Genomic DNA, 12,211 nt, shown 5'->3' on the forward strand with positions numbered 1-12,211 from the left:
CTGGTGCCCCCACCCAACGCAGGTCCTGGTCAGGGTCTCTAGGTTCCTCCTCTCTTAGATTTCATTACTGTTTCCTCCCTGTTGTGTGTGGCCTGGCTGGGAAGGAGGGAGCCCAGGGTGTCCACCTGCATTGTGTGTGGCTCTGACACAGGAGCTGGGTGTGTCGTGAAGTTCGAGGGTTTAACAAGTGTCTTCAGGCAAAGCAGAGATGTGTGAGGGTAAGGCTCACCTCCAATAAGGTAATTGATCCAAGTGAGGACACAGGAGCTGACAGACAGAAGATTGAAATAGAGACTCTCCACTTAAATGAAAGCTACCAATGTTGAAGTGAAAGATTACGGCATGTTAGAGAAAATCCATGTTTACTCAATGAAAACCGACCTGATGGACAAGAAAATAAGGAAACATAGTTTCCAACACATAAAGGAGAGTAGTATGGATACTAGACTCTGCGCAGCCCCCACCTCAGAAGTCGCCATCTCTCAAGATCCAGGAAGGCACCTGGCTCCTTGCAGGAGGAAACTGGTCACCTCAGTGGAAACCTTCCTTCTTCGAGTTCCTCCTGAGCTTTGTGATGCTCTGGAGTCCTTTGCTCTGATCCGTGACAAGCATGAGGGCTGGATTGGGTCTGAGGTGAACCAGTAGAAGGAAGGACACCAGGAGGTCTGAGTGACTGGTCTGGCTCCTCTGTCCTCCCCCAGGGCACCTGAAGGGTCAGTTTGTGTCTGAGGTCTTCTGTCACCATGCAAAGCAGATGTAGGACTTCTGGCCTCTTCTGGGGAAGCGTTCCTCACTGGGCTGCATCTGCTGAGGTCCTGCCGCCTGGCAGCTGTCCTTGCTCTCTGTCCTCTGCCCTGGTGGCAGTGTTAGTGCCTGATAAAGAGGTGAGGCATGCGAGGTCCTCAGTGAAGGACCTTCCTGTGGAGGCTGAGCAGGCTCACCACTGGCCTCTAGTCAGCCTGCGTCACCTGCAGGAGGGTCTCCTGTGTCAGCATGAGCAAGTCCTGCCATGTCCTGGTCATTTTAATGTCCTTCTGTCCCTTAGCTCAGCTCTTCACTCTGCCTCTTCAACTTCTGGAACTTCTATGTCAACCTACTCACAGCTGCGCCACACTGACTTGAAATTCCAACTACACAATGCTCTGAAATTCCCATTTTTTTTGAGAAAATGCAAGATGACCCTCAAAATTTTCAGAAGTCAGAGCATTATTGGTTGAGGAAGCATTTCCAATTCATGACTTTCAGGTCTGAAATACTCAAATGTTATAGTTGAAGTCAATATTCCATAATCCAAAGATACCAGAATCTGAAACACTTCTAAACAGCCAAATGATGACACCTAAGGAAAATACCATGAGTTATGCTTTGAATTTTGGTATTACACCTCAAAACATCAACAGGAACAATTTCTACTCATGAGCTTTATGGAGGCATTTATCAGTCTTTCAAATTTGTTTTCATTTCATGTTGATCAGATCCTGTGGATAAATAGTTAGCATTTCCTTTCAATGGTGAGTTGATACTGGAAGGTCATAGTGACTGGTACAATAGTTCCCTTATTTTTAAAGTGGCTGCCACGTCACTTGTAAGTCTTTCTCTGACCCCAACCAGTTCTGCATTTCTCCAACACCAGCTCTGTGTGCTGTGACTAGGCTCAGGTCTGACAGCACCTACCTGGAGATGCTGGGAACCACAGTCTAAGGTCTCAGCCCACAAGACCACCCACAGCAGGAGCCATCTGCACTTTTGCTCTCCTGACCACAGATGTAGGGGTTCCTGTGATCACCTTCAGGGTTGATGATCCTCTAGAATAGCTCAGAACTCAGAAAAGCATGATGTTTATGGTCTAGGTTCATCATGCAGGATACGATGTGGGGACTCAAATGCATGAGGTCTGCAGGGCAAGGTGGGGTGGGGTCCAGAACTCCCAGGCCCTCCCTCGGCACCCTGTGGGTACCCCTGGCAGTACCTTGCTGTGTTCAGCATGTGGAGGTTTGCTGGCATGGCTGCTTCAGTGTTTATGAAAGCTCATCAAATGAACCAGTCATTGTCCATTGGAGGTGGAGCTCAGTCCCAGGCTTCTCTTGTCCCTAGAGACTGGGGTTGGCCTGTAGGTGCAGCTGTCATGTCCCAAGGCTAGGTCCTGAGCTGTAAAAACCCACCCTCATCTGTCCAGGGCCAGCCAGGAGCCCCATTAGCACAAACCCCAGGGTGGACAGAGGGCCCAAAAGAAGTGAGCAAAGACAGTGCAGTCACTCTGGAGAGTTGGAGCTTCTGTGGTCGGCCACAGGCATCTCTAAAATAGTGCATCAATCCTGTCTCCAAGATTAGGCCCATTGGTATGGACACCCGATAGCCCTACTGGCCACTACTGAATATTTCCTAGGCATATTTCCAGAATGCCTACCACATGGTCTCCTGGGCCTTTGGGAGGGATGCAGAGGCTGCATGTCGGTAAGAACAATGCAGGGTCCAGGAGTTCAGAGCCCTGTGTTCGGTGACTAAGACAGAATGGACCAGTAAACATTAACTTCAGTTGCCTAACTTTGTGCTCATGTGATGTAATACCTGAGGATTTGCTCTGCTGTTTATTACTGGTTAAACAACTCACTCTGGTCAGCAGGACTTTAAAAAATGTTAGCTGCCTTGTGAACTAGGACACCAAGACACATACCTGTCCAAAACTTCTGATAATTTATTTAAGGAAGTAAATGAAACCAAGGTGTTTCCAGTCTTAGGCATTGAACCCAGGGACACCCCACCACTGTGCTACACCCCAGAAAGTTTTTTTTAAGGCTAGAAATTCTTCATCAATTACCAACAATGGTCTTGAGCTGGAGACCCTCTTGCCTTAGCTTCCACAGTCTCTGGGAATACAGGTTGAGCCTCCGTGCCTGGTGATCACATTTCTCTGTTTATGTATCCTCCTTTTATAATTCAATTTTACTCATTTTGAGGACCTCCACGCTCTTCTACACACTGGCCAGGCTAACTGGCATCTCCACAGCAGGGTGCAAGGGCTCCCTTCCTCCACACACTGGTCCAGCCCTCTTCTCCTGTCTTTGTGATGGTGACCCCCGTTTCCTGGAAGGGAGTGATATCTGACAGTGGTTTTCTCTTGCATGCACACTGAGGGGTGAGGTTGTGGATCCTGTGGTTCCTCTGTTTCCAGGGGCTGCTCCAGCACATTCCAGCACAGGATGCAGGGCTGCCTTCCTCCACATCCTGGCTGACACTTCTGCTCCTCCCACAAAAGCCATTGCACTGGGAGTGAGGGGCATCTGCTGCAGGCTGGAGTGGCTTTTCCCAATGACTGATGGCATCCCTTCCTGTGGTGGTTGAGCATTAGAGTCTGCTACTTGGAGAAATGTCAGCTGGTGACCTCCTGTGGGTCCTACTGGTCATGTTGTCCAGCTCACATCTCGCTGCCCACTTGCCTGAGTTTTGGCCTCTTGCACATCTGTGCAGGCACACTTGCGTCCTCCTCCAGGCTGTCTTTGGCCTGTTGATTGCTGTCTGCTGTGTGAGCTGGTTGCTTTGATGGTCCCCACTGCTTCACTTTTGCTTGTGTTCTGTCTCCTTTTTGTGTCATGTTCAAAAATTATTGGCAACATGGATTCCAGGCAAAGCGTTTCACTTTCTTAAAAGAATTAACATTTTGGGGATTTTCTGATTATGGCTCTAACCCAGTGCAGTTCATTTTTCTGCATGGCATGCATGGAGTCAGATTTCATTCTTCTTCCTGAGGATATCCAGCTCACTCAGCGCTGTTTAATGAACTGGCTGATGTTCCACGGTGCATATTCTTGGCACCCTCGTTGAATTTAGACCACAGCACAGGTGTGGACTGACTTCTGGGCTCCGTGTTCTGCTGTGTTGATGGGTGCCTGTTCCATGTGACAGGACCCTAATGTGCTGCTCAGGAGAGAACTGAGGTCAGTGGAAACCAGGACCTGTGTTTACTCTGCCTGCTGGAGAGTGCACACTCCTCGTGAGCTGTGCATTTGCACAAGGACTTCTAGGAATGTTCTTTGGTCTATATTTTGTGATTAAACACTGTACATTTAAAAAATTTCTTTTAAATCAACTTAAATCACTGTGTGCTTTGTCCTGTACAGTGTGTGGAACATCACACACATTGTGAAAGGTCACGTCCACTTAGGTAGCAACTGCCTTGCTGCAGGCTGTGGTCCTTGTGTGGAGAGAGCTCACATCTACACACTTCAGTGTTGAGAACAGTGTGTGCCATCCTGAATGGTGGGCACATTGGTTACTCCAGGGACAGCAGTGCTCCTGTTGATCTCAGTGGGCAGGAGGGGCTTTTAAAACTATTAATTTAGCCTTTCAGTCCATAAAATGGGATACTGCCCCTTCTTTACAGGGGGATAACAGGGATTGAACTCAGGCACTGGACCACTGAGCCACATCCCCAGCCATATTTGCATTTTATTCAGAGACAGAGATTCACTGGTTGCTTAGTGCATCATTTTGCTGAGGATGACTTTGAACTTGTGATCCCCCTGTCTCAGTCTCAGGAGACGCTGGGATTACACCTGTGCACCACGGGGATACTGTTCCTTTGTCTTTTGCTTCCTAATTTCCTCATAAGTGCTCACAGTTCTGAAATGCAGGTGAACTGGCCATGCTGCCCCTGGGTGTGGGTCCAGGGCTCACAGCTCCTGCTGCTGGGGGGCCTCTCAGCTCTGGGAAGCATCCAAGCCTCCCTCTCTCAGGCCCAGCTGCACCTTCCCAGGCTGTGGCCTTGGACCCTCCCTGAGGGGCACATGGCCTGGAGCAGCTCACAGCTGGAAGGGGATCCAGAGCCAGCAGACCTCCCTCCTTCCACCTGGTGCTGCTCTGTCCAGCTCTGGGCTGAGGGGACATGGGCTGCCCCAGCTCAGGAGCAGGAATGTGTGAGCCTAAACAGGGATCCATGACCTGGGAAGATATTCTACCAGTGCACTTCCTGGCACCAGTTATTCGTAAGGCTTTGATATTTTGCTACATGGCTACAGTATTTCAGAGTTTTAAGCAAACAGACCTTGTGCACTCATTAGAACACTTCTCGCTCTTCCTCCACTAGTCATCTATAATCGGTGGAGTAGCTGAATCGCTCCCTGGGTGAATTCCCTCATGGCTACAATCAGGAGGATCTCAGCAACACATCGCCTTCTTAGGGAAATCAGATGGTTTACCTGAACTTACTTGACCCTCGGCACCTGGAAGAGCTCAGGGTGACCCTCTGCAGAATTCACTGAGGTGGCCACAGCACTGAGTCCCTCTTGCCTCCTGTTCTAACATACCTCCCAGTTTAGGGTCTGCTGATGAACCATTCCCAGCTCAGGAGGCTACTGCAGCTGGTCAGCTTCTCTCCTGTCACAGCCTGGCCCAGACTGAGGAATGACTCTGTCCTTGCCTCTGTCACTTCCAGGACAGTTCCATGTGATAGGACCAAGATCTCCAGTCATCGCGGAGGTGGGGGAAGAGGCTGTGTTCTCCTGCCACCTGAGGCCAGCCATGGATGCTCAGCACATGGAGGTGACATGGTATCACAATCATCAACCGGGCCTGGTGCACGACTATAGGAATGGCCAGGACCATGTGGAGCAGCAGCGACAGGAGTACCGCGGGAGGACCCAGTTCCTGAAGGGGAACATCAGCCAGGGGCAGGTGGCCCTGAGGCTCCGGCCCATCCGCCCTTCAGATGGAGGGGACTACAGGTGTTTATTTGCAAGCCCCACAGAGTACAGAGAAGCACAGTTCTCTGTGATAGTCACAGGTGAGCCTCTGGCACCCACACTCTGAGACATTGTGTGCTGTAGTTTTTCCTTACCAGCTCTTTAACATGGGTGTGGACAGAGGTGGCTGAGTGTGCACAGTCATGGAGAGGAACTTCAGAATGCTCCAGCTCAGCTTCACCCACACAATCCTTCCTGACTGCACCATGGCTCCGTGGAAATCTACTCTCCTCGCTTTTCTTGTTCAACGTGATAGCAGAAGGGCAAGTGAGCAGGGAGCACATTGTGCCCTGACCCTGAAATGTCCCAGAAAAAATCTCTTGGACTGAAGATGTCATTCTCCTTTCCGAATCCCAGAGGCAGCTTGGGGTGCTGAAGGGTCTGAGCAGCCCACCCAGCAAGCCCAGCTGTCTGAACCTCATTCCCATGCACACAGACGTCCACTGAGCAGTTGGACATGGTGTCGCACACTCCTTTATAGACCCCTATCTGTTCACGTCACAACATGAATTGGTTCCTTACATCTCTCTTCTGCAGACAGTGGCCCCCAATCCTGTACTGAGTGGCGAAAGCATGAGGAAGGTCTCCAGTTAAGACATAAGAGCCTGAATCGGTCTCTGTCAACATGTCACGGGGCCTTGTGCTGAGCTCCTGAATGAGTTTCTTGGTCTCTTCCCATACATGGACCTTAGGAGAAATCAGTCTGGTTCACCAGAAGGAGCAGAGAAATATTAATGTGGTACCCTTGCAGAGGAGGAAAGCTTCCCTCCATGTCTCTGACTGTGTCTGCCACTCTGAGATGATCCTGAAGCCCATTGCTAATAAGGAGAAGAGACTTTTCCATGTCAGGATTTTTTTTTCATACTGGCGATTGAGCCCAGGGATGCTTAATCACTGAGCCACATCCTCAGCCCCTTTTTATATTGTATTTAGATATATGGTCTCTCTACGTTGCTTCGACCTCTCCAAGTTACTCAGTCCTCACTAAGTGGCCGAGTCTGGGTTTGAACTTGTGAGCCTCCCTAGCTGCTGGGGTTACAGGCATGCACCACTGTTCCCTGGTGTCACAGTCTGCTTGAAGGTCACCAGGCAACTCTTACAACCTACACTGCAAAGTCAGTGGTGCTCCCTCTTTGATTCTTCACAGATCATTGGCATCTACTGAGAGCGACTTGCTGTCCAGTTTTAAACTAGAATGTGTGCTGAAGTCTCTGCCAACCAGAAACAAAGGCTCTGCAGACCCTCAGAGAGGACAGTGATGCCCTCTCTGGGTCTGTAGGAAGTCTCCATCCTTTCATTGGCACTGGTGATCCTTAGTGGCCTAGTCAATGCCACTCATTTGCAATCTAGAGCTACCTGCAGGAGGCCACGGCCCAGGCTCCCCCAGAGCTGCCAGAGTGACCCCCACTGGGCTCATGCAGTGGGTCAGACTCACCTTATGGGCAGAGAGGTTTCACTGTGCTGAGGTTTCTTCTAGATAAATCCAGCATGGGGCATAACTGCCCTGGTCCTTTGCTTGTAGAGGGACACCAAACCTCCTTATAACTCAGCAAAAACTCATCAGTGGCTTTGTATTTTAGAGACAGCTGGTACTCCTGTTTTTCCAAAGATAAATGTCCTTTCCTTTCCCTGGACTCCTGGCTTTGCCCAAACCCAGAAGCTTCTGCTGTGGCACAGAGGGATTCTACCAGCCAACAGACAACAGCTTCGCACTGCTGTCCACTTTACCCAGATTCCTGGGAAGTACACACGTCTCTCCTTGAAGTTGGAGGATTGGCATGTGGGATCACACCTGCACATGAGTGTGTGCAGACTTCAACAATGGTTCATGACATGCTTGGTAGAATCCACCTTTTATAGTGTGCATTCAGGAGGGGTTCCCCCATACCACTCACCCCTGAGTTCTCCAGAGCAGAGCAAGGAGAAAGGAACTTGTTTTTCTACACAAACACACATGAACACACACATACACACACACATTTGCATACACAGAATGAAATTAAAAGAAGGTAAAGTCTTGTTGAGCTTTAATTTGCACCATGGAGATATAACAGACACAAAGAACAAGAGCCACTCACCTCAACGGGAAACCAACATATGGCCAACAGGTCCAACTTCTCTGACTGACTCCATTATCTTTAAATGCAGTACAAACACCTTGGACTTTAGACCCCAAGAAAACAACATTTACATCTATGTATCAACTGTACAAGACACAGACATTCCTGAATGTCAACTCTAGAGGCCAGGGGAGGACATTCTCCCTCCTGGGAAGGACATTGTCTTCAGTATGCACATGACATTTCCAGTCAGACTTCCATCAGCATCTGAAGGCCTCTTCTTAGCACAGGGGGTGGACACCTGGTCCCCAGCTGGGCAGGCACTTCTCCAGCTAAGAAGTTCATTACCTCAGAATGGTGTTACCCAGGTAGGGAAGCTACCTGTGCACGTGGCCATCCAGCTGCAGCTGAACCCCTGCTAAATAACACACCAATGCCAGTCCCAAGCCATCTGCCAAGTAGACCTCACCACAAACAGTTCTGCCGATGGCATGGACACGCCCCTGGAGGGTTTGTGCAGGAGGCCTGAGCAGAGGAGGTGAATGGGTGTCGGGGCAGATGCCACAGGAGGCTCTAGTCCACGTGTGCTCCTCAGAGCTCAGCCACACTGGATGGAGGGAGGGTTTCACCCACTGTCCTGAGCAGGAGAAGAGGATGAGTGGGGAGCTCCATGGAAAGGGAAGGACATGGTCCAGATGGCAACTGGCCACGTGGTCAACCAGTAAGCCCTCGTCCACTGGCCTGGGGGCAGCAGAGGCACTGACCTCCTGATACATCTCTCTCTCTCTCATTCCCAGCCTCAGGCCTGGCTCCTCGTATTCATGTTGAACCTGGTCCCAGCAGGAGCATTAAGCTGACCTGCATGTCCCGAGGGTGGTACCCGGGGCCAGAGGTGCAGTGGAGTGGCCCTGGAGGACTCCACCTGGAACCTGCCTCTGAGACGAAGACAGTAGAAGCAGACGGCCTGTTCCATGTGGAGTCCTCCCTCACAGTAGGGGAAAGCTCCAGAGGACACGTGTCTTGCTCCATCAGGAACCCCGTCTTCAATGAGGAGAAGGAGGCCCACGTGTCCATGGCAGGTCAGTTCCCTCCTAGTTGCTCGTCCAGAGGTCCCAGTGCTGGTCAAGGAGCAGAGATGAGCAGAGGACCTGACACAGACCCTGCTGAGTGTCCAGTGGGTGCCCGTGTCACTCCAGAGAGGAGAGCTCCTCACATGAACCCACTTCCCCCTGGGTCCTCCTGGTGGGGTCTACAAAGTCATCATTTCCCATGGTAGAAGTGGACATGCCAAGTGCTCCAGGGAAGGAGGGTGGAGAGGACTCTGTCAACGTCCCTGGGAACCGTCCCCAATCCCACTTCCCAGGCTTGTCCACACATAACAATTGAACTTCTCCCACCTTTGCAAATGACCTAAAGTGCTAGACACAGCACTTCTGTGACCTTGGCACATGGAGACCTCTTGTGCCCAGTTTCCATCGACTAAAAGGTTAATAATAGTGTCCCTCATGAGGTTGTCATGAGGGCTAATGATGCAATTCCATTCACAGGAAGAGGGGATCTAATACCCAGTCCACCCTCCACATAGCCAGACGGCTTGTTCAGAGAACACTGTCTGACTCCCACGTTCCCGACACCTCCCTCTCCCTTTCCAGTCAGGGAAGAGTGGATCCTGTGCTGCAGGAGCTTTCAGGTTCTTCTCTGCCCAGCTCACACCCACCCTTCCTTCCTTTCCTTCCCACTTGCTTGTACCCGATGTCAGCCCTGGACATATCCGCCCTCTGGTGCTTCATGGGCACTGGGGGCCATGCTCCTTCTATTTTCCCTCATTTGGTATTTCCCACTGGTTCCTCAAGTCCTAACCCAGGAGCCCTGTTTTCCAGCAAGCCCACCCAACCCCATGTGCACCATGCATCCCTCTGACTGGCCCTCGTGATCCTGGATTGCCTGTCCCACCCTCTCAGGTTGAGCGTGAGCCCCTGGGATGCGCTCTCTCAGGCCTTGCACTCCCCACTGCGCAGCAGACACTTGATCCCAAGCACAGAGCACATAGTGGCGTGTGAGGGAAAGTCTGCAGGATTCCATCAGCAATACCAGGGCCATTTTCCCCTTCTTCCTTGGTGAGGGCCCCTGTGTTCCAGATCGCAGGAAAGAGAGACCTGGAATGAGGTTGGGAATTTGAAAAGTTAAGAACACAATCAGAGGATAGAGGGTTCTTTTTCTTTTCTTTCCCTAATTGTCAACCTTGGAGATACAAAGCTCTAGGAGGTAAATTTAACTGACCCCGCCTTAGACTTGGACAGGGAAGAAAGGAGTGGAGAAAACTGGGAGAGAGGGGACTGAGCACAGTGCAGCTCAGCAACTCTCAGGACCTGAGGCAGGAAGACCTTGGGGTCCACCTGAGGCCCCGACATGGGCCAAGGGCCTTCTTCACATGAGTGGTGGGCCATCTGGTCAGCTGAACGGTAACTCATGACCTGGCAACCAGCTCCACTAAGTGGCGATTTCCTGGCCAGTTGCTGACGTGTCTGAAGGAAGAGGTCTGCAGTGAGGCTCAGGAGAATTACTCTGCAGAGGAGCGCTGGCCTCACAGCCTCTGTTACTGACCTCCTTCATCCCCCAGCCCAGCTGGGACCCATCTCTGGGACCTGGACCAGGAGATGTGCCTGGTTCAGGAGCTGATCCCTCACAGTTCCTGCTATCATCTGAGAAGAACTCCAGGTGACCTTAGGCGTAGCCTGGCCTTACAGCCACAGCCACGTGATGTGGAGGACACCTGGACAGCAGGCCCATGATGGAGGCACTGAGGACTCAGGAGGGAGGGCAGCTGGAAGGAGGGGCTCTAGGCATCTGCACCTGGGACTTACTGTAGGAGCTCTGGTGTCACACAGGTCCTGTGGCTTTGGTGACCTCTAGAGGTGGGCACACGGTGTCTGCTGCAGTACTTTCCTACCTTCAGCCTGTCCAGACAGCTGCCTAGTGTGGACGTCTGTTCTGGGACTCCCAGACTGGGAGGAGGCAGGAAGAGGAGGTCCTAGGGGTGCTGGGAGGGCTGGTGAGGCTTGGCGTCTCTGCCTGCCTGTGATGTCTCCTGGGGAGGAGGCAGGACTCCTCCACGCAGCCAGGTCCCCTGCCTCAGGCTGGACCTCAGTGCCACAGTCCTGTTTTCCAGGTGGCTTCTTCTCCAGGGTCAGCCCCTCCACAGTGGTGCTGGCTGTGTTTGATGTTCTCCTGGCTGTTGTCCTGATGGTCACTGGTGCTGTCCTCCTGAGAGCCAGAAGAACCAAAGGTAAATGGAAGGAGTGGGGCTGACTCCATTTGGGGTGGACTCATGGGGTAGCTGTAAGGTAAGATGGGAATGGACTTGGGACCCTTTCCATTTACACTTGCAAAGGAGTAACCCCAGGAGGAGGAGATCATCTGGTCAGTTCCTGTGTTTGACCTCATCTTGGACTCTGCTTGATCTTGTCTTCCTGGAACCCTTTTTTCCTGATGAGGAATAATGTCAGTGCTGGCCAGGCTAAGCAGGTGCACCACCTGCTCAGGAAGGATTGAGTCCTCTCCCGACTCTGCAGGCCCATCTCAGTAAGTCTCACGATGGAGGTCTGCATATGTGAGAAAGGGGCCATGAGACCTTTCAGTGCAGCCTTGCTTCCCTCAGGGTCACAGTGCACGGAGCTCTGTGCGTGGGACAGGACCGAGTCACTTGAGAAATTTAAATGGCTTTCCTTTGCAAAAAAAGGTAAAAATCCAGTCTTCAAAAGCCCCTACTACCTGGTATGATGTATAATATTTGTGAAAAAAAAGTTTGTTTTATCATTAAATGACAGTGAAGAGGAGTGCATCTATTTGACAAATAGTAAAATTTATTTTTTAATAATTTAAGCATACTATAACCAAATTTTACTTGATATTTCTTTTTTGTCAAGAGATTAATACATGCAGGATGTATATACACAATGATATTGAAAGTAATTTCGTGTGGGTAGCTACAATTAATAGGTGTCTTCTCTTTCTATGACTCATTCTAATGAAGTGAACATGTTGCTCAAGTACATTGTACTTGTAATTCAGCCAAAGCATGAAAACACTTTTCAAGTCAGAGGTCTTTGTTCTCCATGGTCCATGGTCCCAGCACTGAGGTATAATTGACAGGTGCCTGTCACTGGCCCTGATGAGGAGCGACCCTATTTGCTCACAGTGAGGTGTCCAGCACAGAAGGCAGCAGCTGCACTGTGTGGATCCTCAGTAAGTGTGTGCTGAGTGGACAGGGTCTGCAGTGGTCTCAGGATGCCAGGAAAGGCAAACTGAGGCCACACAGTGGCCCCTGAGAAGCAGTCGACCTGTGAAGGAGGTGGGAAGGAAATCATAAAGCCTCAGAGCATCAGGGTCTCAGGAGCTGGGCATGTCCAGTGT

At 50.9% G+C, this 12,211-nt stretch overlaps 1 protein-coding gene across 1 annotated transcript; it reads left to right on the forward strand.

The window, feature by feature from the left end:
• Positions 1 to 4,882: 4,882 nt before the first annotated feature.
• Positions 4,883 to 10,590, forward strand: LOC124973502 (butyrophilin-like protein 2). The gene is made up of 4 exons (XM_047537406.1): positions 4,883 to 4,982; positions 5,432 to 5,779; positions 8,596 to 8,877; positions 10,424 to 10,590. The coding sequence occupies exons 1-4, from the start codon at positions 4,883 to 4,885 to the stop codon at positions 10,588 to 10,590; spliced, it is 897 nt and encodes a 298-aa protein (XP_047393362.1).
• Positions 10,591 to 12,211: the final 1,621 nt, after the last annotated feature.

The sequence above is a fragment of the Sciurus carolinensis genome (genome assembly GCF_902686445.1).
Source record: "Sciurus carolinensis chromosome 19 unlocalized genomic scaffold, mSciCar1.2 SUPER_34, whole genome shotgun sequence".
NCBI classification, from domain to species: domain Eukaryota; kingdom Metazoa; phylum Chordata; class Mammalia; order Rodentia; family Sciuridae; genus Sciurus; species Sciurus carolinensis.